General features: G+C 47.6%; 1 protein-coding gene across 1 annotated transcript in view; it reads left to right on the top strand.

Annotated features, from left to right (window-relative positions):
* Positions 1 to 24,447, top strand: part of Rftn1 (raftlin, lipid raft linker 1) — a 170,110-nt gene that overhangs the window by 95,740 nt on the left and 49,923 nt on the right. Inside the window, exons 4-5 of the mRNA XM_035451463.1 lie at positions 9,186 to 9,585; positions 17,417 to 17,620. Coding sequence (XP_035307354.1) covers positions 9,186 to 9,585; positions 17,417 to 17,620 — 604 coding nt within the window. The remainder of the gene's footprint in view (positions 1 to 9,185; positions 9,586 to 17,416; positions 17,621 to 24,447) is intronic.

Here is a 24,447-nt window from a genome sequence, read left to right on the forward strand (position 1 = left end):
AGCGGTGATTTTCTGGGCTAGTGAGTATGTCAGAGCTGACTGCCAAACAGACAGGGAGGAGGTTGGTTCCAGAAAATATTTCAATGGACAGTCTTGAGCAGACCTGATGGAGGGCACACATTCTCTGGGAAGCAGAAAAAACACTATGTCTATGCCAGGAGTAACCCCCTAGAGCAAGGGAGCAGAGCCAGTTTTGAGGAAATGTATATCAATGTGCTGGATACAGATTTTGCTACTTAACTTTGTTTGCCCTAAATATCACTTGTCTTTTGTAGCTGCTGCTTCAGTCTCTTAAGTTCCTGTTCATATAAGGAGGTCATGAACAAACTGCAAGCTTTGCTTCCCATCACATGATGTATATGTGAAAAATACTCAAGCTTATTTTGTCTGCCTTGAAACAGTAATTTTTGCAAATCACATTATTCAGCTGTGTAATTTCCTTGGGAACCACCCTGCACTCAGAGCTGATTGGCCCAGAGGTAGACACTTCACCTAAGCTGGGCCAATCAGAGTTGTTCCCTGAGATCTTTTTATTTAGAATTTTAAGTTTTGACACTTCCATTCATGAATACTGTGTATTATTTATATTCCCTTAGCCCCCCTTCTCCATGTTCCTCCTATTCTCAAGTTTATGACCTCTTCTGTAATTGTTATTCTCTCTCTCTCTCTCTCTCTCTCTCTCTCTCTCTCTCTCTCTCTCTCTCACACACACACACACACACACACACACACACACACACACACATGTTGGATAACCTGTCAGGGTACTCACCCTGGAGAAGACTAAGTCTCCTTCTCTCAGCAACCGTTCACTTCCTGTGGAAGGCGGAGGCTTCTCAGATCTCCCCATCTGCATTGCATGTCAGCTAGCACTGGCTCTGTGCAGGTCATATATAGGCAACCATATTGTTGCATTTATGTGTGGCATCTCTGTCACATCTAGAAGACACTATCTAGCAGCAAGTGCTCTGATCTTCTGGCCCTTGCCTGTTTCAGAACCTTAGGTGCAGGGCTTGTGTTGTGGATGTACCAAGTAGGCACAGTCCCTGGAATATTTCTTTGTGGGTACCAGGAAGTTTACAGTTTCTGTCTCCGGTGTCTAAGCCATTGGCAGGAAAAGTGGTTAAGTTGGCAGTGGTCATGTTTTTCTGCTGTATGAAGAAAACTTGCATAGATAAGAATGATGCCAACAAATAGAAGTGGGCATTGGGGTGGGTGGAGGATGTTTCCTGGCAAGTCCAGCTCTTGCCCTGCCCCACTACATGGTGTGGGAACTGTGAAGCCATGGATGTCCCCCACAGGAATTCGTTTTTGTCTTCATCCATTTTTGTATTCTCATTTAGACTTTTGAAATGGAACTGGTATGGTTCAGGGAGACCCCAAAAGCTGGCTGAAAATCTATGATGGTTGGGAGTTCAATAGTACAGCCCCTCAGCTCATATTGACTTGTAGTCCACACTCTGTGTGGTGTAAAGCTAATGGTGCCATCTGAGTGCAGCTAAGGTAGACACTCCAGGTATACAAACTTCCTCCGGCAGGCAGGGAATGCCTGCCCTTAAAGGAGCTTCTTCCCTGAGGCGAATCCTTCTTTATAGCCACTGGCACTCTGGGCCCTCCCTCTCCTTTTTGTTTTATGTTTATTTTACATACTTGTGTGCGCATGCACACACACACACACACACACACACACACACACACACACACACACACACACACACGAGAGTTTTGTCTGCACATATGTATGTGCACCATACGCTTGCTTAGTGCCTGTGGAAGATGAAAGATGGCATTGGATCCACTACAGTTACCAACTGTTATGAGCTGTGGGCATTGTGAACCAAACCTGGGTTCTCTCTAAGAGCAGCAAACACTTCTGACCATTAATCAATCTCTCTAGCCCCTTCCTTTTGTTTTAAGATTTGTTTTGCTGAACTACTACAGTGTCTCTCATGCTCTCTCCCAACTCACCCTTAATAGCAGAGAATCAAAAGCCTACTCCCTCTCATCTTCAACCCGCTGGAGATCTCAGAACTAGCAGGAGGCATCTCAAATTGAGTACAGGCAGTTGAAGAAAAATGAAAAAGTTAACTCTTTAGGGTTTCCCTGATGATATGACATCCATTTTCTGTTTGCCAGAACCCAGTCCCATCCGTTGTAGGAGGTATTTTAAGATGACTAAATGGTGGATAAATGAGTATTATATTCCATGTTACAGATGATGCTTCCACGAATAAAGTAAGTAGCAAGATGCAGAGCTGGGTCCAAAGCTTTCTGTCTTCAGGCTGTGAGCCCAAGATTCATTCCTAAAAGTTTGGGTCACTAGAGAAAACACAAGCACCACCTCAGCCACCACCCCAACCACCACCACCACCACCACCTCAGCCATCACCACCACCACCACCACCACCCGTCTCTAATTCTTCCTGTGGCCTGCACATGTGCATGCAGCAGAGCCTGGCACAGTACCCTGTCCCAGAAGCTAAGTGTTAACACACCCCTACAGGCAGGCTTCACATGTGAGTGCAAGTACATGTTATTTTGAGGCTGCCTTTCCAGAAAGCTGCATCAGTTGAGGTGACAAAAATGGGCAGGACTATGTGTACGTGATAAAATATTCACCGTAAAGTCTCATGTAAACTGTGCAACCCAGAACAGCAGTTTTTGTGCCAGTCCTGACATACATACTTCATAGCTCTGTTTGCAGACTTGTGGTGTGCATCTCGTCCCCTACAGGGGAATTAGGAGGAGGGTTATAGTGGACGCCAGTCTAGAGTGTTTGGGATATATCATGTGCCCCAGATACTTCCATCATTTTATATTTTTAAATTTCAACATTATGTGCATGAATATGTCTGCCTCTGTGTGGTATATACATGAGTGTAGGTACCTGCAGAAGCTAGAAGAGCACATGGGAGCACCTGGAGCTGTAGTGTCAGGTGTGGGCACCGGGAAGCAACTCCAGTCAGCTCTAGGAGCAGTGCATGCCCTTACTCACTGGACCGTCTCTCCAGCCACCCGTCCTTTGCCATTGTGTATGATGTACCATGCTCCCTAGCAGCTATACCAGGTGGAACTTTTAGTCATTACAGAAATCTAGATATGCATCGTCCATTAGGGCAGTCACTAGTGATGACTGAGGAACTGAATGTATTTATCTGAGTTAACTTTACAGCTGCACATGGCTAGGAGGTATTATATTGGATAAAACAGCTCGTGTAATTTTTTTTTAAAGCAATGAGTGTTGATTTCCAGTGTTAATTAACTGATGATTTACAGGTGTTCATCAAACTTGTCATAAAGATAGATACTCCAATAATTTGTTGAAAATAAGCCCACCAACTATAGCTATAATTTCCCTTGATCAGCACATGGTGGAGAGTCTGTTAGCTAGGCAGAAGCAAGTACCAAATCCATTTGGCCTCAGCCAGCCCCTCCCTAGGTCCTGGAGTCAGTGCGTGAGGCACATGGCCTCAGTCCTTCAGCTGATTGGTTGAGGCCCACTGCCTTGTGGAACTGACCTACTTTATGGAAAGTCAGCTGATTATGGGTGTCAATCACACCTTTAAATTACCCTTACAGCAATATTTAGGGTTAGCATAATATTTTACCAAATAGCTGATCAACATAGTATAGACAGAGTGATACAAAATTAACTATGGCATCTCCCTTCTTGGGTTCAGATGGCTGCCTTGAAACTGTCTCTGACTTTCGCCTATAGCATCATGGGCCTGCCCCATCTGTCTCATGTGTGAGCAGAGGCTTTTTGTCTCCCCCACATTACCCACAGCTGTTTTGACTTATGAAGTAAACCTGACCCATGTTCTGGTTCTCAGAGGTTTTGTTGTATCTGATATATGTATTCTAAAATACAGATACCTATTCCAAAACGGAAGTAACCACTAGTCCATCTTAGATGTTCTGGAAATGTGTGTGTGTGTGTGTGTGTGTGTGTGTGTGTGTGTGTGTGTGTGTGTGTGTGTGTGTGATAAAAGTGATTCATTGACAGTGTAACCAAAGTTGTTTTTCTTTTTTACAATGAGTTGAGACTTATATATACATAAATTTTAAAAGACACCTTTTCTCTGACATACAGATTCTGTTACCATGTAGTTTGTTTTAACATGATAGAAAGTATTGGATTAAGTCTTGGCTCAGTCCAAATGACAGTACTTAGCTTTCAATACCTAGCTTGAAGTTTCTAGTGTTCCCTGAAGGCAGCGGAGGTGAGGATAGGTCTGGTATGAGTGTATGTGGGTTAGACTGGCATTGCATGTCTATCTCAGCAGAGGTGTTCAGTCCGGGTTCAAGGCATTTCGATGAGTCTGGCATTGCTTCTGAGCTCTGGGAAGATTGACAGGCTTCCTCTGCTGTAAGGGCTTGTTTGGAGGCCTGGTAGAATGCATGCATATGCACTTCATAGACGAGTTATACAGTGTTAATTGCTGTTTTGCCTCATTACAGTTGTGATTGTGCATGTGATAGTCTGGAAACTGCACAGCTGAGGTGACCAGGTTACTGACGACTTTGTACTGATTCAATCTTAGGCGGTTGGAGACTGTAGCAAGGCATGAAGTTCCCATGATGTCCCATTGTAGAGTTTAAGTATGGTGACCTTGGCTGTATGCATGCAGCAGGGGAGAGGTGAGGCTGGCAGGATATATGTGTAGGTAGGTAAGAAAAGGAGGAGTTGAGGAAGGAGAAACCTATGTCTCCAGATTCAGAGACATGGAGGAGGGTGGCCCAGCAGCCGTGCCCGTCAGAGGTACTGCTCAGATCTTGCAAGGACAGTCAGGATTCAAGGCACAAGTGTGAGCATGATCAATACTGAAACTACAGGACTAGAGTCCCCAGGAGAGAGTGAGGCTGAAGAACTGTGGCCCTGGATGAACCCTGATCAAAAGCAATAATACCTATCCTTAGAATACTTTGGAGACTTGTTCTGCAAAGGTGTTGAACAAGCAAATGAATGAGAAAAAGACAGGACTCTGATTAGCCATAGACTTGGTCAGCTGACTCTCTGAGAAAGAGACATGACAGTGTCTGCTCTAGGGAAGGGTAGCCATCAGGAGATCTAGACCATCTTTTCTAAATAATAAAATGTCTATTTTATTGTTAATTATGTGTCTTGTCTGTGTGTGGCTATGTGCCAGTGAGTGTAGGTGCCCGTGGAGGCCAAAAAAGGGCATCACATCACCTGAAGCTGGACTTATAGACTGTTATAAATGATCACGCGTGGGTGCTGGGAACTGAGCCTGGGTCCTCTGCAAGAGCAATGTGTACTCTTGACCACTGAGCCATCACTCTGGCCCCCAGATACTGATCTTTATGAAAAGGAAATGCAGTCTTGGGGTTGATGAGATGGCTTACTCTTTACGGGTAGCCTGTGCCAAGGCCAGTATCCCTCGGCCTCATCATTCCACAGGAGCCCATGTGAGGATGGACATGGAGCTGCAGACAGACAAACAGGGATCCTTCATCATCTCAGGAGGCAGGTTCCCGGAAGGCTTGTGATGGAGGGTGCATTTCAGCAGCCTTTGAAAGAGGCCCTTGCTTACATTAAAGTCACACTGATGTTTGAGATAAAAGATGACTGGTGAAGAAACCTCAGACTTTCCCTCCAGTCTCTACCCTTTCCTCCCACAGTTACCAAGGTGGGAGTGACAGGGCTGTGCTGCCAGTGTGTGGATGTGAGCCTCTGCTGAAGACAGGGCTGCCACCCTTGTGCTTTCTGGATGCTCCTTGCTTCTTATGCCATGTTTCAGAGAAAAAAATTCTACAAGTTTCTGTAGCACGTCAGGCTGGTGCCCATCTTCAGACTTCTGCTATGGATAATTTTTTTCTTGACTTTGATGGAGATTTTCCACTTTTCTTTTCTTCAAATATGTGGTAAACTCCTATTCATTCTGCAAAGTGTCTTACAGATTTGGTACTCTTGTCGGTTATATAAAATGTAATGTTGTACTTTCAGGAATGCTTTCTTCAGTTCTGCCACAGTCCATACCTTAGTCTTGTTCTGTTATATAATGATAGCTCAATGCTTACAGCAGTCCCTCCCTCCCTCCCTCCCTCCCTCCCTCCTCCCCCTTCCTCCCTCCCTCCCTTCTACACCCCCAGTGTGTGTGTGTGTGTGTGTGTGTGTGTGTGTGTGTGTGTGTGTGTGTGTCTTTCTACCCCATGAACCCAGCAGTGTCTGTATGGTCGCCAGAGCCCCAGACTGACAGAAGAGTCCGGCAGTCATGGTGGGCATTAGTGCCTCTGCTGTGCCCTGACCTGTGCTCTCGATATGTGTTGTCTGCTTTGAGCAACTCCCATTTCTCTGTAGACACCCCTGAGGCACTAAAAGTTTGCACCACGCATGATTTCCCTGCTTCTGAGGAGCAGCAGGCTTCCTGCTCAGTCCTGAAAGTCTTCAAGCCCTGACATTGCCGTGGCTCCACTGGAGGCTTCCATTGAGGAAGAGGCCATTTTCTCTGTGGCATAACAGAGGCCAGGAGCTGTTGGCTCACTTTCATATGAGGGTTTTCCCCTTTGCCCTTTTTGTTGGGAATCTCAGAGTTTGCTTTGTGAGCAGCTTTCCTTAGGTGAAGGGCCTCTAATACAATTACCACCTCATTCTTCTTCTTCTTCTTTTTTAAGTTATCTGTGTTATCTTGCAGAAGCTTTCCAAAATAGTTTCAAAACTAGGTGAATATCATGGATTAATGATTAAAAAGAGGGACTGGGGGGGGTTCCCTCCTATTTCCTCATGGCCTTTGAAGAGTGATTTGAGCCAGCTGTAGGTCTGTGAGTGGACACATACATAGCAGTGAAGGTGTTCATGATTGGACTGGAGTGGCCAGCTGATGGTAGAATGCACCTGTGTGTGTGTGTGTGTGTGTGTGTGTGTGTGTGTGTGTGTGCGCGCGCATGTGTGCGCGCTCGTGTATCTTTCCAGAACAGCTAACATTGAGTGTGGGGAACACCACTGGATAGGCTGGGGCCTGGGTAGAGTAAGGGGAGACAAAGAAAGCTGGTGAGTACAGGTGTGCCCCTTCCCCACTCCTTGCCACTATGATGTGAGCTGCCCTACCCTGTCACAGAGGACTAAGACCTCAGGCCCCATTAGCCAGGATCAGGTTGCCTCTCTTCCTGAAGTTGGTCCCCTCTGGTTTTTGCGTATAGTAGCGAAGCTGAATAACCCAGCACATGGGGCACAGACATGTACATACTTAAAGCCCTGGGAGATATCTACGTGGTCTCATGTCTGCTTGGATGCAGGCCTGGCTTTGAACTCTGCCTCCCCATTGCACACTTAGTACTCTTTACCCTTCAGCCTCTTTGTCCTCATTTAAAATGGAGACAATGATTAAACAGACCAGCAATGCAAATGGCAGTGCAGTGCCCAGCACACAGCAGGTCCACAGTAGGCCTGCTACTGTTACTGCTCTGTTGGGCACAGGCCAGACTTTATCCAAAACAAAACAAAAGCCAGAAAACTGGAGTATACATCTGCAACTTCTGTAGGATTTTTTCTAGACTTTTCTGTGTGGAACCAAGATGACTCCATGTAACACAGGCGAGTTGGACTGAGGAGGGCTATGGAGTTACTCCTCCAGTAGCCCTATGCCGGTGCTTGTTTCTAATTCCTGATTATAGCTGGTCATTGCAGAAGTCTCAGGATTTCTGAGATCATCTACTTAGCAGTCGTTGACAACACTTCAGTGGTTCTGAGACTGTCCTCTTTGCTCATTGGTCACGCAGCTTGCACCTCCTTGATGGGAAAATCTCCAGAAGTCCACCTCCTAGTTTGGCCCATTTGCCTGATTTCATTATACTGCTAGTTTTAGTTTTTCTTTCAGTGTTCTTACTACTAAATTCAATTGCTCGGGGCTGTTTTTACAGAGAGGTCACATGTCATAAGACACCTTGTAGACAGATGTCCAGGCTCCTCCTCTGTGCTTTGGGAGTGAGAGGAATAGCTTTCTTCTCCCTGACATGAGATGGTGTGTACCAGGGCTTGGGGAGTCAAGGGCCTGGTTTTAGCTGTGAGTCAGGGATTGTCTGAGGGAACCGTGGCTTCCTTCAGGCCTGAGGGAAGGATACCTATTAGATTCCCCACCCTGGTCTTCTGCCTAAACTACTGTCTACAAAAGGAGGCTCTTAGAAGCTTATGCTGCCACCAGGCAGTGAGGGGACGCAATGCAGCCGTGTGCTGGAGTTTGTACTGCAGTCTTGTGGGCGGGAAGCAGGTGATGGAGTAGAAAAATATAAACTGAACTTCCTCTTAACAATTGTGTGTGTCCGAGCTTATTCTTTTAGATTCCCCCTTCCGGCCTCTTCAACAATGAAAATGAAAGGTTCAGGGGGCTAATCAGCTGGTAGAGTGCCATCCACAAAAGCTTGGGGACCTGAGTTTGGATCCACAGACCTTGGGTTAAAGACTGGAAATGGAAACACATGCTGTCATTCTGCTGCTAGGGTGCTGGGGAGAGACTGGGTCTGTCTCTGGAGCTGTGGATCCCTGGAGCTCATTGGCCTGTCAGCCTAGACACACAGACGAGTTTCATGGTGGAGCACAAGCAAAGAAAGACACTTGATACCGACCTCTGTTCTCTACACTCATGCGCACACATGAACATTTGCACCTATATGTTCATATGTGTACACCTAAAAGGGAGGCGGGACGCCAGTGGCTTCTCCCTGTAATGCCAGCAGTGGCGAGGCAGGTTCAGGAACATGCTTAGTCCAAGGCCAGCCAAGGCTGCATAGTGACACTGTCTCAAAACAAAGCATAGGGTAGAGATGGCTGAGCAGCGAGTACTTGCTGCCCTTGCAGAGGACCTGAGTTCAAATCCTAGCGTGTATGTATGTCATGTCAGGCAGCTCACATCTGTAAAGTGGTACACACACACACACACACACACACACACACACACACACACACGCGCGCGCACGCGCGCGCGCGCGCGCGCGCGCGCCCGCCGCACCGGGGCACAGGTGGGGAGATGGGAGATGGGGAGGAGAGAGATCTTCAATAACCCAATGCTTAAGTTTTTCCAACAGTGAAACCCACCAGGCCTGGCTTGTCCTTCCGGCCTCTACAGCCTGATGTTCCTTGCATTTATACTAGGAATGACAGGGGCCTCAGTGCCTGGCCATGCCCAAATCCCACTTACAAAACTATCTTCTTTTCCTTTGTCTCCCAGGTACAGGAGGCTGCAAGTCGGGGCTTGAAGTTCGTCTGTGTGGTGCCTCAGTACCAGTCCTCTGTGAACTCTGCAGGCAGCAGCCGTTCAGTGCCAGTTGCCAACAGAGTTACAGATGCCAGGGATGTGAAGCACCATTTTGGGGACCATGCATCCTTGGAAAATGATAGCCCAAAGGCTGCAGATGTGGATACTGCCATCGTGGGAGTGAACCTAACAACCCTGGGCTGTGAACCCAGCCCAGGCTCCACAGCGGAGGTGCAAAGTACCCAGCAGCCTGGCATTCCCACTCCCTCAGAAGAGGCAGAGGCTGGCGAGTTTCCACTGCGGGAGTCGAGCCCAACACTGGATGGACCGGAGGGTGACCCATCAAATGGACATGAAGAGCTGCTCTCAAGGAGTGAGTGTTTTGACCTGCTTAAAGAGAGGCTAACAGCGTGTTAGTACTCCCAGGGCCTCTTAGGGAAAGAGAAACAGGACTAGTATGTAGACACAACAGTCCATCAAGCAAGAGAAAGTTATCAAGCAGCCAGCTATCTGGGTTGCACCGCTATTTGCTTGCTGCAGCTGTGTATTGTGGGAGGAATGGAGCCAGTGAAACTGACTTTCAGGGACTCCTAAAGTGGTTCTAGATGAAACAATCTCATTCTGTGCTCTGTGCTGTCAGGCACTTACTTCCCCGCCCTCTCAGAGTCAGTGTTTGTGAGCCACTCTCCAGTGAGCTTGGACAGCCTACTTCTGATTATCTGCCCAAAAAAAGAGTGTGAGAAAGCTGTGAAGGGACACCACGCAGGAGCGGTGTTTTGGGTGTTCTGCTTGCTAGGATGGAAACATCCTGGTTGCAGGGAGTGTATACAGTTGATAGATGGGCACCATGGGGAAAATGCTCCCCCAGACAGAGGCTACCAGTGTGGGATTTCTTCATCTCTGCTAATGGCCATTGCACTGATGGCTTTGCATAATAGCGTAGCTATAATAACCAACATTTGTTAGGACTTCCTGGTTATCAGGCTCTGACCAGTCTTAAGAGTCAGGTGAGCTCTCCTACTACCTCTGGCTAGCAGCTGGCACACCTGGCATAGGACCGCAGGTGGGGTTTGACATCCATCCATGACACCTCTCTATTTGGTCTTTCCTGTGTAATAGAATGATAAGATCCTCTGAAGCCTTCTGTAGTTTTCATAGTTTCCTTTTCTCTACTTTTGCCTGGAAGTCGCACCCATCAGTGAGGTCCTTACGTTAGCCGTGGGGCCTCTTTGGCTTTTGGAAGGTGACCATGAGTTGCCCGACAGTAGAATGCCCACAAAGCATCTGGTTAGACCTTTCTGTATCATGTCCCCAGTGACTGTTCTGCTGTATTAACTAGTGCTTGGAACTGACCTCTTGCAAGTAACAAGGGGTTCTCAGAGAGTAGGAAACAGGAAAATGGTTTCTTTGGCTACATCAGAACTTCATGGGAAGAAAATTACTGGACAGTCAGTTCTGAGATCTAATTGCAGGGTCCCTCCGAAGAAGAGACCGGGGCTGCCTCAATTCTGAGATGTAGTAGAGCTATCATTTATTCAAGACCTTGATTGTTTTATTCCCCTGCGGCAGACTTCTGCTCCACCTGATAGGTTTAGATCTACATGAGACCCCTGAGAAGCTCCATCTTGGGGCTGGGGAGTGTGCATGGTGAATTCTGAGGAGGAAGGGTGTCTGTAGAACCAAGAGAAACATGAGGGCCCAGGTCAGGCATGAATCCCAAGAGCAAAAGATAGGAGCCATGGGAGGCAAATAGCACCATTGATAAGAAACCAGTGTCTGTGTACGGCTTCTAGCTAGGTCCTTGTTCTATGAAGGGACTGTAGCCCCCTGTGAAAAGGCCGAATGAATGCTTGGTGCTAAGGATTTCCCTATGGGAAGTGTCACTCAGGATGCTGGCTCCACAGCCCCACCCCTCACAGAATCTGACTTTAAGGAAAAAGGAGGCTCTGAATCCCGAGTCTGTCAACCATGCATCCCAGCACCCATCTTTCTCCTAGACCTCGAGACTTTTTGCTTTCTGAAGTTGACCCTTGACCTGGAAGACCTCTCCTAAATCTCTTCTCAGATGTCCACCACCTGTTTCTGCCCTGTGGCTCCTTGCCTCCCTCCAGGCCCGGGATCCCCTATGGCTAAATGTTGGAACCTCTCACCTAACACTCAGAGCGACTTGGCCTGCAGCCTCTGTTTCCTCAGAACCCTGTCCTCTTCTGCAAACTCAAATCCTTCGAGAAATGGTGGATTAATGTGTCATGGAGGTTTCAGCCCAACTGTGAGTGGGAAGTGGTATTTCCTGCTGGTGAGAAGCAGGGGCTTGGGCCTCAAAGCCCATTTTAGTCTCCCTAAGTACCTTCCTGTGCACGTACAGCCCAGGCCCTGCCTTGCAAGCAGCCCATTGACCTTGTTGTCCCCTTGCTGGCTTATTTTATCAGCTGGTAAACACTAGTTACTAGTGGAGGGCACTGGTCCAGTTTTCCCAGAAGTTATCTCAATTAGCCCTCACCACAGACTGTGACAGGAGATGCTGCTGTGACGCCCATGTCACAGATAAGGCAAGTTCCCTTCCTGAGGGCTAGGCACCCAGGGGCCCTTTCTCCAGAGGTCATAGTCCTCATCTGACCCCAGCTTCTCTCCTGAGCATTTTCCATGGAGTTTAACTGATGCCTGTCCTGCCCTGGAAACACCTAGGCAGCACCCAACCATAGCCTTGCTGTCCCATTCCCAGCCCCCAGCTGCTGCAGCTCTCCTCTTGCCTTTCTGTCAGCCCACCCCCACACCCTAAGTAGGTTGAAATGTTTCTGCCAGGTAGGCAACCACAGCAAGACAACTAAAAGAGAGTTCAGAGGATGCCTCTTCTTTTGTTAATTTGTTTCCTATATAGGAGGCAACTAGAAGTGAATACCGTCAGGGACAGTTCACAGCTGGCTTTGGGGGGGCTATAAGGAGAGCAGGTGAGCTGACCCCTTCCCTGCACTGTGGTCCTGGAGTTATAGAGAGAGCAGGTGAGCTGACTCCATCTCTGCATTGTTGTCCGGGAGTTATAGGGAGAGCAGGTGAGCTGACCCCATCCCTGCATTGTGGTCCAGGAATTATAGGGAGAGCAGGTGGGCTGACTCCATCCCTGCATTGTGGTCCTGGAGTTATAGGGAGAGCAGGTGAGCTGACTCCATCCCTGCATTGTGGTTCAGGAGTTACAGGGAGAACAGGTGAGCTGACTCCATCCTTGTATTGTGGTCCAGGAGTTATAGGGAGAGCAGGTGGGCTGACCCCATCCCTGCACTGTGGTCCAGGAGTTATAGAGAGAACAGGTGAGCTGACTCCATCCCTGCATTGTGGTCCAGGAGTTTTACCCTTTTGCTCTTCTTGCTCATTGACTTGGATTTCTAGTTTAGGAACTTCCTGTTGATATGAGATCCCTGTGCAATACAGTCCCAGTACCTCTTGCAAAACCTTTGCTTAAGAAGCAAGAACCACCTGGGTGTGCCAGCCAGAGTTAGGGTAACATGTCAATCATCTTTCCAGCTGAGAGGGATCTGTTTAGTGGCTTCCTAGGCATGCCTCCTGATGTCCTAACTGTGGCCACCAGCTTCTACTTTGTGTTCTCGTAAATGAACCTCTTACTAGATTTGGGCATGAGCCCAAGGTTTGAGAGGTTTGAAAGCCTCCTGGCTCTGCCACTCACTGGCTGGGATTCTGAGAAATGCACCCGACAGTGTCAGGCATAGAGCATCCTATGAGGGTTGAGAGATTTGGGTGTGGTGGGAGGTTACACCTTGCTGTGGTCCCTTCAGCACTTGTGACTTCATTACCTTTGGCTGTTTCTTTGCATGCACTGGTCTCTGTCCTTTGCTGTCATGTCAGGTGGCTGCCACGCACTGGCCCAGAGGTATCCTGTGCCAGTACCCATGCCTGAGAGAAGTGTGAAGCAGCCTTGGTGGAGTCCTCCCACCACAGCACCAACAGTGTTGCCCTAATGGAAGGTTTTCATCTTAGCTCCCCATGCCCATGACCTGAGCAGCCTGCAGTCCCCACCCAGTTGTGCCTGATTCTTCCAATTCAGCTGACTCCCCCAAGTCTGGCTTTGGATGACCACAATTCAGATTCAATTCTAAATTCTATTTCCTCCAAACTAGAGCTCTCCTTGGAAACTGAAATCCAACCAGCCCCTGTGGCTCATTCACGTGTTGCAGCTCTGTTGTTCCATACCTGCAGACAAGCTTCCATCTGAACTATATAGCACAACACTCGAGCCCAGGTGTGGGACTCAGAGCCTTTGTCCCGCCCACTTCTCTATAGCATGACCAGGACCATCAGCCTAGCTGTGTTTAGCCAGTCCCAGCCTGGGTTCATGTCCCATGTCCATTTATCCTGCTCAGGCCAGTCACAAAAATGTGAGCCATGTACCATGGTACAGGGACCCAGGGGAGCATAAGAATTCTAAAAGAAATGTGGTGAGGCCCCATGTCACATAGGAGGTTGAGGGCAGGCCGGTGCGCTTGGGGTTCTCTGCTAGCCTCACCCTTCAGCCATCCTCAGCAGCAAGGCCTTCCTTAGGGGCTCTCCCACATCTGGAACAGCTACCAGCTAGGGTCATGGCAGAGTTACAGAGCAGCTGAGCAAATGCAAGCAAACCTGGGCTCCTCTTCAGAACCCTTGCTCCCTGCTCACAGAAGAAGTGGGCTGCAGTTTGGGGCTGTGAGAACATCAAAGCACATCATTTTTGGACAGTCTCCCTTGGTTGGTCTTCGTGTGAGTGGAAGAGCTGACTAAGGGGTTGTGTGTCTGAGGTCAGGTCTCTCCCAGGATCTGTCTGTGGCTCCTCCTCACACATCTTCTCCCTTTCCTTCCTGAAAAATGTGTTTTTGTCTCTTGATCCAGTCCTGCCTCCTGGGGAGGATGGAGCCTGGGGAGCCATGATGCTGCCAGCCCTTCCTACCTTGTCTGGCAGTCCTCCCACACTCCTCCCCCTCCCCCAAGCCTTCTCACTTCTCATTCCAGCCTTGCTCCTTTTCGGTTTTGTTATGCATTGGGGAGAGTGATATTTTTATCACACCCTGTGAGTAGGATGGATGGGCCTTCTGTGTGTTCAAGTACTACCAGGTGTGGCCACAAACAAATGCCCACTTACTTCTCCCAGTGCAGCAGCTCTTAAGTTCTTGCTCATATTGCAGTTGTGCTTAACTGTAACCGCCTATGAAACCTGTGCTCTAGACCAAACCTGTGGACAGTTCTGGCCAGCAGTGTCTCAGGAGGGACTTTTAACCCAGCAGATGGGAGCCTTGGTTGTCTTGTCCTTCATGGATGTGTCTGAGGTGATGTCTGCCAGTGGCTCTGGGTCCCTGATGAGACCCCAGCTGCCCTGTGCTAACCCTGCTCTTTAATATGGCCTTCATTTCTTCATCTCATTTCCATCCTCCCTCCATCCCCCACACTCCTTGTTCTGTAGGGTGTGTAGAATGTTCTGTGATAGCCATACTTTTGATTAAGTATGTAGCAAGCCAAAGTAAAATAATAAACAGCAAATAGATGGTAGATAGGTAGACAGACAGACAGACAGACAGACAGCAGAACACCATTAAGCCAGGTGCTTACCACATCCCACAGAAATCAGTGGAGGAAGATGAGATAGGCAGCCCAGGTTACACCTGAGCTTCCTCCCCAGGGCTGTGAACTGGCCTTCATTCCTGCTATGGGCATTTTCCTATCACGGGATAAACAATAGTAACTGCTGGTAAGTTTGCACTCTGGCTGTTCTCAAGCATAGTGGTTTTACTCTTAGGCTGTATTGCTGTTCTTTCTTTTCTATCACTAAGTTGGGAGGAGAGCCCATTCCCAGACAAGTGTTCTGGAGGACACCTAATGCAAGCATGCTTCGGTTTGAAATAGGGGCAGGCAGACCCACCTCAAGAGCTAGCTTCTCAGTGAGCTCCAACAATCAGTGATGACATGTTATAGATGACATTTGAGATAGGTTACAGCAGTATCAACTGCTCGTATAGGGAATGCTTGACCCACCAGATTAGGCTCTTCTCCTTAGCAGCTGTACTTTTATTGTTCTTCGGGTACATAGGACCAGAAGGCACCTCGTCACCCAGTTCACTGCTGACTTAGCCTCAGTCCCTAGCTAGTTTTCTCACACCTCCTACTGTTGTGACACCCATTCTTCCATCATCATGGCATAGTCTAGTGACTGGATCTGCATGCACCAGGACCTAACTTCTTGTTTGAAATCATTTCTGGGGGTAAATACGGCATCTTGGGTCAGGCAGGTAGACCGCAAAGCTGGTTGGGTTGGGGTTAGTGACCGGGCTTGCATTTGTCGCACACAATCCAGGCGGCAGTTTCCAAAGACAGCACTGGTTCCTTTGGATGGACTAACTTGAAACTCCCTGTCAGTTTGACTGTTGATGACAGCAGGTCTCATGGCTCAGGAACCTTACAAGTGCTTGGTCAGATGGGGCTGGAGGATTTCCTCTGTTCTAGAAAGCATCTCCTACATGAGAAACTTTTCAAGTGTTACAAGGATGAGCATGTTTGCTGCTGTTACTTCCTGGCCCTGTCTGGCAGTATAGCAAGCTGGAGTGGTTTGCTTATGTGGTCAAGAAGCAAACTCTCTTTTTAAATCCTTTTATTAAAAAAGGAAAATGAGCCAGTTTTTTTTTTTTTTTTTTAAGGCAATCAGTGTATGTGGGGTTGGATCCCTGGATAAGAGTGCTTGTTGTACAGGCATGACAACTTGACTTTGGGTTCCCAAAACCCAAGTAAAGTGCCAGGTATGGCTACACATACCTGTAAAGCCACCATTGCAGGGTAAAGTAGGCAGAGCCTGCAAGTTCACTGGTCATGGAGTCTAACCTGAATGGCAAGCTTTGTGAGTGACAGCATCTCAAAAAGCAGCAAAGGAGATGCCTAATGTTGTGTTTGCATATGTGTGTGCATTCCAGTGTACTTATGCGTGCTCGCGTGCACACACGCACGAGCTAGTGCTTAGACACCACCAAAGCATCGAAATCCTGAACTTTGAGAGCCTCCACCCCAGAGTGTCCCATGTCCGGAGCACACGTATAATTTGTCCTTTTTCCTAATGCCAACCATTCTTTATGACCTTTATGTTTTCTGTTTGAAAGGTGGTGGGATTTTCATATCACCTCCAACAGTGTCTTTGGCGGCCAGAGCATATTCCTCACCAGCCTATGGAAGCAAAGCTTTCTAAGCTGGGCCAGCTCTGATAGCCCGACTAAATGAATGGTGCAAAAATAGATTTTCCAGCCTGGATCGAAATTCCAGGTATTTGCTCCTGGCAGCGGTTCCCACTAACCGCAGCTGGCAGCATGAACAGCGGGTGCAAATCAGTGGCAGGGGGAGGGGATGTGATTATTGATTTCTGGGCTATAAATGAAAGAAGCAGAGCTCCCAGCTTCACACCCAGGGCCTGCCTGGCTGATTGAGCTGACCTGCTACTCCAGGCAGGAACCCCCATTTACAGGAACATATTTATTTTTACATATCAATGTACTTGATGTACTTGATTGAGTATTATGGGTTTGGCCCCAGGAAACTCTACTGCAGTTTATAAATAGCAAGTTCAGGGATGTAAAAAGGTTCCTGGAATTAGAGAAGTGTTTTTCTTTTTTTGAATCTCCTTTTATGTTTGTTTGTTGTTTTTAAGACTATATTACATTTACTTTGCAAATACTTATGTATGCATTTCTAGAAATATACTTCTTCCAATTGCTTAACAGTGCAAATTAGTTTCTATTTTAAGTAAGTCATCTATTATATTCCACATTGGAGACGTAGTCCCAGCTAGGGATGTATTGTATTTGCCAAACGTGCATGAGCTAGGTTCAGTCTCCAGAACCCCCGGAACTGAGTGTGGTGGAATATTCCTGTAATTGAAGCACCCAATCAGCAGAGGCAGGAAGATCCCAAATTCAGTTTGAGTTCAGCCAAATTCAGTTTCAGTGTATGAAACAGAACTCATTGCAGCCCCCATCCAAAGTGCAACTGCTTGAGGTCCTCGTCCCTTGAAGCAACTTCAATTGCTGCTAGAAATGGAGTTTTATTGTCTGGCAAGAGTGTGGCCTCAGGGATTCACAGCTAATACCATTTCTCAGACTCCAGGGAGATTGCACTGAACCCAGTTTAGCAGATTTGTTCTGTGGGATAACCTGTTCTCTCTCCATCCTTTTTCCAAATCCCCACAGAAATGGAGATCTTCGCCTTTTTCAACAGACCGAAGAGCCAGCAGAAGTGTCGGCAGTACTATCCCATCACCATCCCCCTCCAGGTCTCCAAGAACGGCCAGACAGTGAGCAGTCTGGACGCCAGCTGGCTGGAGCACATGAGTGACCATTTCCGGAAAGGCGGTGTGCTGGTGAACGCCATCTTCCACCTTGCCATGGCCAATGGTATGCAATGTCCCTTTTGTTCGCGTGATCTTGGCTCTTTCCATCTTCTTCCATCCTGAAAGCCGCATGGTCAATAAACACCAGCATTTGATTTCTAGTTAACATATCTTAAGCAGATCTCATAAAGGCTAGACCCTCTGGGAAGTGACCTGGTGTCCTCTCAGATGAAGGTGGTGGCTTTGCCTCACTGATGGTAGCTTCCATCTTAGTTGCTTTTGAGATGACTACCTGGGACTGTTAATTCCCCCCTGGGGTCATGCCACTCCAGAAGTGCAGATGGTTTGTAGACACTATTACCTTGGAGCTGATAGCCAGGAGCACTGGCAGCACCTGGCTCAGTGAGCTGTTCCTGGGACCCAAGCCTCCTGGGCCTCAAGTGCCCAGCACTCTGGCCCAGATGTGGGCTTGTCTCTGGGCCTTTGCTGTGTGAAATAGCACTAGTGATGCCAGATTTTGAGGCAGGGGGAAAAGTCCGTCACCGTGGGGAAAGGTTTTGAGCAGAGAAAGGGTTTGGGGTAAAGGTGGTGAACTGAGTTTGGGGTGTGGGGCCAGTGTGCTGGAATGGACAGGTCGGTGGGGTTGTGAGTCAGCAGGACTCCTAAGGAAGTGAGATGTAACACCAAACTTGTGGATCTAGCAGAGCCTGATAGGGGCATTGACAGCAGGTTTGATGGTGTGTAGCTTCTCAGGTATTAGCAGGGCAGGGAATAGAGTTTGGATTCTGTATTATGTGTGCAGTGCCAAGCAAGCATTCTTAGAATAGAGAATGCACTGTTCTGAATGTGTGGGCTCTGCATGATTTAAAGCCTGGGGCAATGATAAAGCACAGACAGGTCTTAATTTCCTATGCAGGGTCCTTGCTTCTTTCTGTTTGACTACCAGCCAACAGGTCAGTGTAGCAGCAGCAGGCATGGTGACTGGGTGGATGACATTAAATGACCGAGTGACCTAGAAAAGCATCTAGAACAATGTTGTCCAGTAGTAGTACAACTAGTGGACTACCAGTGATGGTAGAATGTTCTGCATTGTTCTATCCCATATGATAGTCACCAGCCATCTTGTGCACCTGTGACCTAGAACCTGGATTTTACAGTTTATTTCACTTTCATTCATTTAAATTTGAATAGGTATATATAGCTATATGTCTCCAGTAGATTTGGGAGTGCAGTTTTTTGTTTTTGTTTTGTTTTGGTTTTTTCAAGACAGGGTTTCACTGTGGCTTTAGAGCCTATCCTGGCACTCGCTCTAGACCAGGCTGGCCTTGAACTCACAGAGATCCACCTGCATCTGCCTCCCAAGTGCTGGGATTAAAGGCGTGCGCCACCAACACCCGGTGGGAGTGCAGTTTTGAGAACACATTTTGTTAACTTCTATTTCCTAGCAGCAGCAGATCTAGTAACTCACACACACCTCTTTGGGTGGCTCTGTGTCCGCTGAAGCCAGGGGTTGTCATGGCTGTTTGGAAGGGAACACAGAAGGGGCAGTAGGTACTTGAAGTAGGTGTTCCTCTCCAGTTCATTAATCCTGGAGATGCCAGAGAAGACCTCTCAACTCCAGCTTTTTTAGGAACACTGGCACTTAGTTTGGAGCAATAGCTGCTCTTTTCTATTGTCTGGGTGGCCAGGCAAAGTTTTACATTTCTCTTCAGAAAAACCTATGACTACTTGTACTAACACCTGAAAGATGCATGACTGATAGCAGCTACTCAGGAGGCCACTGGGTAATTGTTTTTCTCTTCAGAGCAAAATTGGGTTATCAAAAGAGATGTCTTTGGCCCCATCATCTGAGCCCAAGAGAGAATACCAGGCAGGCTCCCAAAGTTGCTGATTGTGTCATGATGATGGCTTGAAAGATGAAAGCTGAGTGGACCTCTAAGTTCTCCCCTCCCCTCAGCTCTGCTCTCCCCTCAGCTCTCCCCTCCCCTTAGCTCTCCAGGCCTGTATCAAAGCACAGGGATTTGCAGGGGCTTTAGTTTGGCCTCACACATGCAAAAAGCTCTCACAATCTCTCCTGGCTTTAGCTGCATCAAACCAGCTTTTCTTCTTTAGAGACAAATTGTGAAGTGTTCTCTGTGATCACAGTCCTTGCAACCTGTACCACTGCAGTGGAGGCTGCCAGGCAGTGCCCTGAGAGCCTGGGGGCAGGATTTTCTGGAGAGGGACTCAGGCTTGAAAGCTGCATTTCTCCTGCCTCTTTCTGCTGTGCAGAGAGCAAGGTGGGGTAGCCTTGGTGGCTTAGTGGTGAGGATGGCTCTGCTCTAAGAAGGCTGAGGGTCTCCACTGTCCAGGGAAGAAATTGGCACCTTACCTTTCCCCAGAATTAAAAAGAAAAGACATACTGAGCATCCTTGCCAATAACGTGGCAGGGGAGAACCAATCTATCTGTCGTGACTTCTAAATGGCTATTTACATTTCTGTTCAAAAATATTTTTCACAGAGTTATAAAATTAGTAGAAACTTTGTCCTGCAAATAAGGTTAGGCCTCAGTCTGAGGCACTTGGTGACTCCAGCATGTAATTCTACCTTCCCAGGATACAAAAGGCTTCATTTAATGCCAAAATTTGGGTTTCTGTTCATTTGTTTTTTTTCTTAATACCCAAATGGGCATGATGCCACTTAGGAATCTTGATTGGGTTCATATTCTGGGCCACTTAAAGAATTAAAAGGCAGGAATTCAAAGGCATCACAGGTAGCAGCAGGGAAAACCAGAAATTAACTGTTTGAAAGGAGCAGAAGAGGGGGCTTTTATTAGGGATGGAGAAGCATACAGGAAGAGCTTCCTGCAGAGCAGGGACCCAAAATCTAGTCTTTACTTAAGGGCTGGTTTTGATGATGTTTGAAATGTCCTCATCTCCTAATTTAAGGTTGGTCAGTTTGAACAAAGATAGGGAAGCTGGTGGGGCCACAACTTTGAGGTAAGCATGGCTTTGTGGGGCCTTGAGCTTGTCAGGCTGGTCTGGGGGCAGGGTGATCAGGTCAGGAGTGTGGACAATAGGAACATTTGCTATTTTTATTATCTGTTGTGCACCCATCCCTATCTGCCTATTAAGGACCTGTCTAACCCCAAGTCCCTTGGGCACATGGCACAGGAGGGAAACATAAGGGCCATGCCCTTTCCATAAGCTGTGTCCCTTTCCCTGCAGCCACTTCTAGTCCTGGAAGCAGCCCTGTGAGCTTGGGAGTGTTGTCTTTGTGGGAAAGCTGAGGAAATGGAAGTTCTCCCAGCTGCAAGGTATCAAGGAAGCAGGCAGAAGAACAGGAGAGGAGTGGGAAGTGGTAGGATAATGAAGGGAAATTGTTCCCCCAGTGCATTTTGGGTGGCCCTTGGGGTGGGCAGAGGATGGCCCTCAAGACACCCAAGAACAGCAGGGATGAACCCCAGGACTGCCTTGCAGTGCAAGCAGGCCACTGGGCGCTCTCTCCAGTTAGTGAGTCCGTTTCTAGAAGGGTGAGAAGGGAAGGCCTTGGGCTGAGCTGGCTGAGTGGGGAGTGGAGTGGGTTCCAGGAGCCAAGGGCAAGGTCAGGGGGTGGCTGGACATTTACACCTGAAGACACCCTAGATAGCTGAGGTCTTCCACATGGCTCTGGGCCTGCCGCGTCCCTGCCACTGTCATTAGGACCCTGGCGCTGTGTACTCACTAGGGCTCACTTTGCCTTCACAGTCCTGTGTTCTTGCTGGCTTCCATTTAGCTTTCTTGTGTGTGGTGCTTTCCTCCTGTAACGCTCTGGTGTTCTCTCTACACCCTCCCTCTTCTCCTCCAGGTGCCCTGCGTTCTTCCTGTCCCCATCCTGTCCTTGCCATCTCCTACACTGGCAGTTATTACTCTCTTTGTTTCAAAACTATCCTTACTGCTGATTATTATAAGAATCCAGTACAGCAGTGCACGGGCCAGGACAACTGCATCTGTGTTTTTGCCTAGAAGAACTTTTTTTTTCCTGCCTGATGCTAGAAGGGAACACAGCTTCATGTCCACAGAAGAGCTACAGTGTGACTCACTCGACGGTGCCTCTTGGTGTCTTTTTTTTTTTTTTTTTGCCTGTTTTTCTAGCCATTGTTTCCTGTAAATTTGAAGATAGTTCTACAGTCTGGCTAAATGAAGACTTGACTAGTATACCTTCTAGGTGATGTGTTCTGTCCATTGCATCACACAGGAGTCAACTTTGTTTTGTTTTGGTTTTTTGTTAATTAAAAAAATTTTTTTTTCTGAGACAGGGTTTTGCTGTGTTTTTGTTGATGATGGAAGTTTCTTGTCCCATCAGGTCCCACCTATCTTTAGCTCCAAATAAGCACACAGAGACATATATGAATTATTAAACTGTTGGCCAATGACTAGGGCTTCTTATTGGCTAGCTCTGTCTTAATTGTTAACCCATTTCTGTAAATCTATGTATTTCCTTGTGGCCTTGGCTTACTGGAGAATGTCTGGACCTGTTACTCCTTTGGCAGCTACATGGCATCTCTCCGTGGTCTCTCTCTACCTACCTTTCCCAGAATTCTCCTCATCTCCAAGTCCCGACTATCTTTCTGCCTCTATTGGCCAATGAGTGTTTTATTCATCAACCAATAAGAGAAACATATACACAGAAGGGCATCCCCTATCACTGTGTAACCCTGGCTATCCTAGAAGTCACTCTGTAGACCGGGGATGACCTAAGACTCAGGGATCTGCCTGCCTCTGCTTCCAGAGTTCTGGGGTTAAAGGCATGCTCCACTACCATCCTTTGACTGGGGTCATGTTAACCAGGTCTCTCTCTATTCCTGCCCCCCCCCGCTTTTTAAATTTTTTTTTAATGTGTATGAGTTTGGCTGTATGTCTGTATGTGCATTACATCCATGTCTGGTGCTTGTGGCAGCTACAAGAGGGCACATGATCACCTGGGCACTGGAGTAACATAGGGTTATGAACCACCTTGTGGGATCTAGGAATCAAATCCAGCTCCCCTGCAAGAGCAGCAGGTGCTCCTAGTAGCTGAGCCCTCTTTTTAGCTCCCATTTTTGCTCTTTTGAAAGATTAAATCATCTAGAGACCCCTTGGTGGTTTTGCTGAACTTCAGTCTGAGTTAGCCAGGGTTCTTTGAAGTAACTGATCATTCGGCTGGCTTGCAGGACATGGTCAGTTTAGTCCAACAATGGCCATCTCACAGAAGAAAGACCAGGAATCCACTACTCGTTCTGTCCATGAAGCCAGATGTCTCACCATTCCTGACCTGATTGCTGGAGAGCTGGAGGGTTTCAATCACTGGAGTCCTGAAGAAGTTGAGTTTAATGCAGACTGCAGCAGCAGGGTAGATGAACTTGCTGGCGAGAGTAAGGGCAAGCAGGCATGTGGCAAATGGGCTGCCACCAGGAGGTATAGCCTGGGTTTGGGATCCATCTTCCTGATACAGACAATCTTGTTAAGAAAATGCCTCACAGGTGTGCCAGTCCCCTGGGGTTTTAGTTGATTCCAGATGTCAAGCTGATAACCAAGATCAGCCAGGACAAACTCAAGTCCTCTGGAAAAGTAGAATTGTCATCTCAGCCCCTCATTTAACTTAATACACACCTTTAACCCCAGCACTCAGGAGGCGGATCTCTGTGTTTGAGCTTAGCCTGGTCTATAAAGTCATTTCCAAGACAGCCAGGGACACAGAGAAACCCTGCCACAAACGTTAGCCACACAGTCAAAGCCATGGTGAGTCCTCTGTCATCTTTTCAGATACCTAGCTGATCCAATCACCTGAGGCTGGCAGGCTGCCCCTGTTAGAAATGTGTACACTGCTTGGCTAGCTCTCCATCTCTGCTACCCCCTGTGTAAAGCAGCATGTGCAGGAGGATTTGTTGTCACTTGGACATTTAGAGGCATCAGTGGTTGGCCTGCTCTGGGGTTTCTAGGCTGTAATGAGGCATCATGACAGAGGTCATGACCTAAAACTTCTCACCTCATGCATCTCCTAAGGTCAGGAGATAGATCGGTGTTTATAGGCCTGCCTCCAGCTAGGCTTTACCTCTTCAGTCCTCCACCACCTCCCAGAGATGCCATCACATTGTGACTTGATTGGTGGACCCACCAATCAATGAAGCCTTAGCCTCTGAGACCCAATTGCTTTCCAAAATCCCACCAGATGTCAATCAGGCTGTCAACATGAGCCTTCAGGGAACATTTCACATCAAACTTAGTATACGTATTCCATATAAAATGTCTGTGTGTCATACAAATAGCTTACAAACCCTTACACAGGGCCTACACCCTTTGTGTTTAGGATTGGAGAGCCTGAACTCCGAAACTTCAAAGCCGAGCGAGTGTGGTACAGCACATGTGATAATGAAAAGATCTTGTGAGCCTCATCCCTGGCACGATCATGTTCCCTCAGACACCATTTGGCTTATTGTAGTGGTTCAATAAATATGTCCTTATGTTGGAGTTGAACCACATTTCAGTGTAGTCAGGTTTTCTTTGGGCCACTAGCTCACAAAAATATTGTGGAAACTTCTTATTAATTATGAAAACTGGGTCTTAGCTTAGACTTGTTTCTAACTAGCTCTTATAACTTAAATTAACACATTTCTATGAATTTACTTTCTGCCCTGTGGCTTTATTACTGCATCTCTGTACTGTCCATCCTGCTTGCTGTCTCTCTGTGGAGCTTTTTAGACCAGACTGGCCTCCAACTCACAGAGATCCACCTGCCTCTGCCTCCCAAGAGCTGGGATTAAAGGCATGCACCACCACCTGGCCGAGTTACAGGTGTTTGTGAGCCACCTGATGTGGGTGCTGGGAACCAAACTTGGGTGCTCTGGGAAAGTAGGAATTGCTTTTAACTGCTTAGCTGTCTAGGCCCGTCATT

Source organism: Cricetulus griseus, assembly GCF_003668045.3.
Source record: "Cricetulus griseus strain 17A/GY chromosome 1 unlocalized genomic scaffold, alternate assembly CriGri-PICRH-1.0 chr1_0, whole genome shotgun sequence".
In the NCBI taxonomy this organism is placed as follows: domain Eukaryota; kingdom Metazoa; phylum Chordata; class Mammalia; order Rodentia; family Cricetidae; genus Cricetulus; species Cricetulus griseus.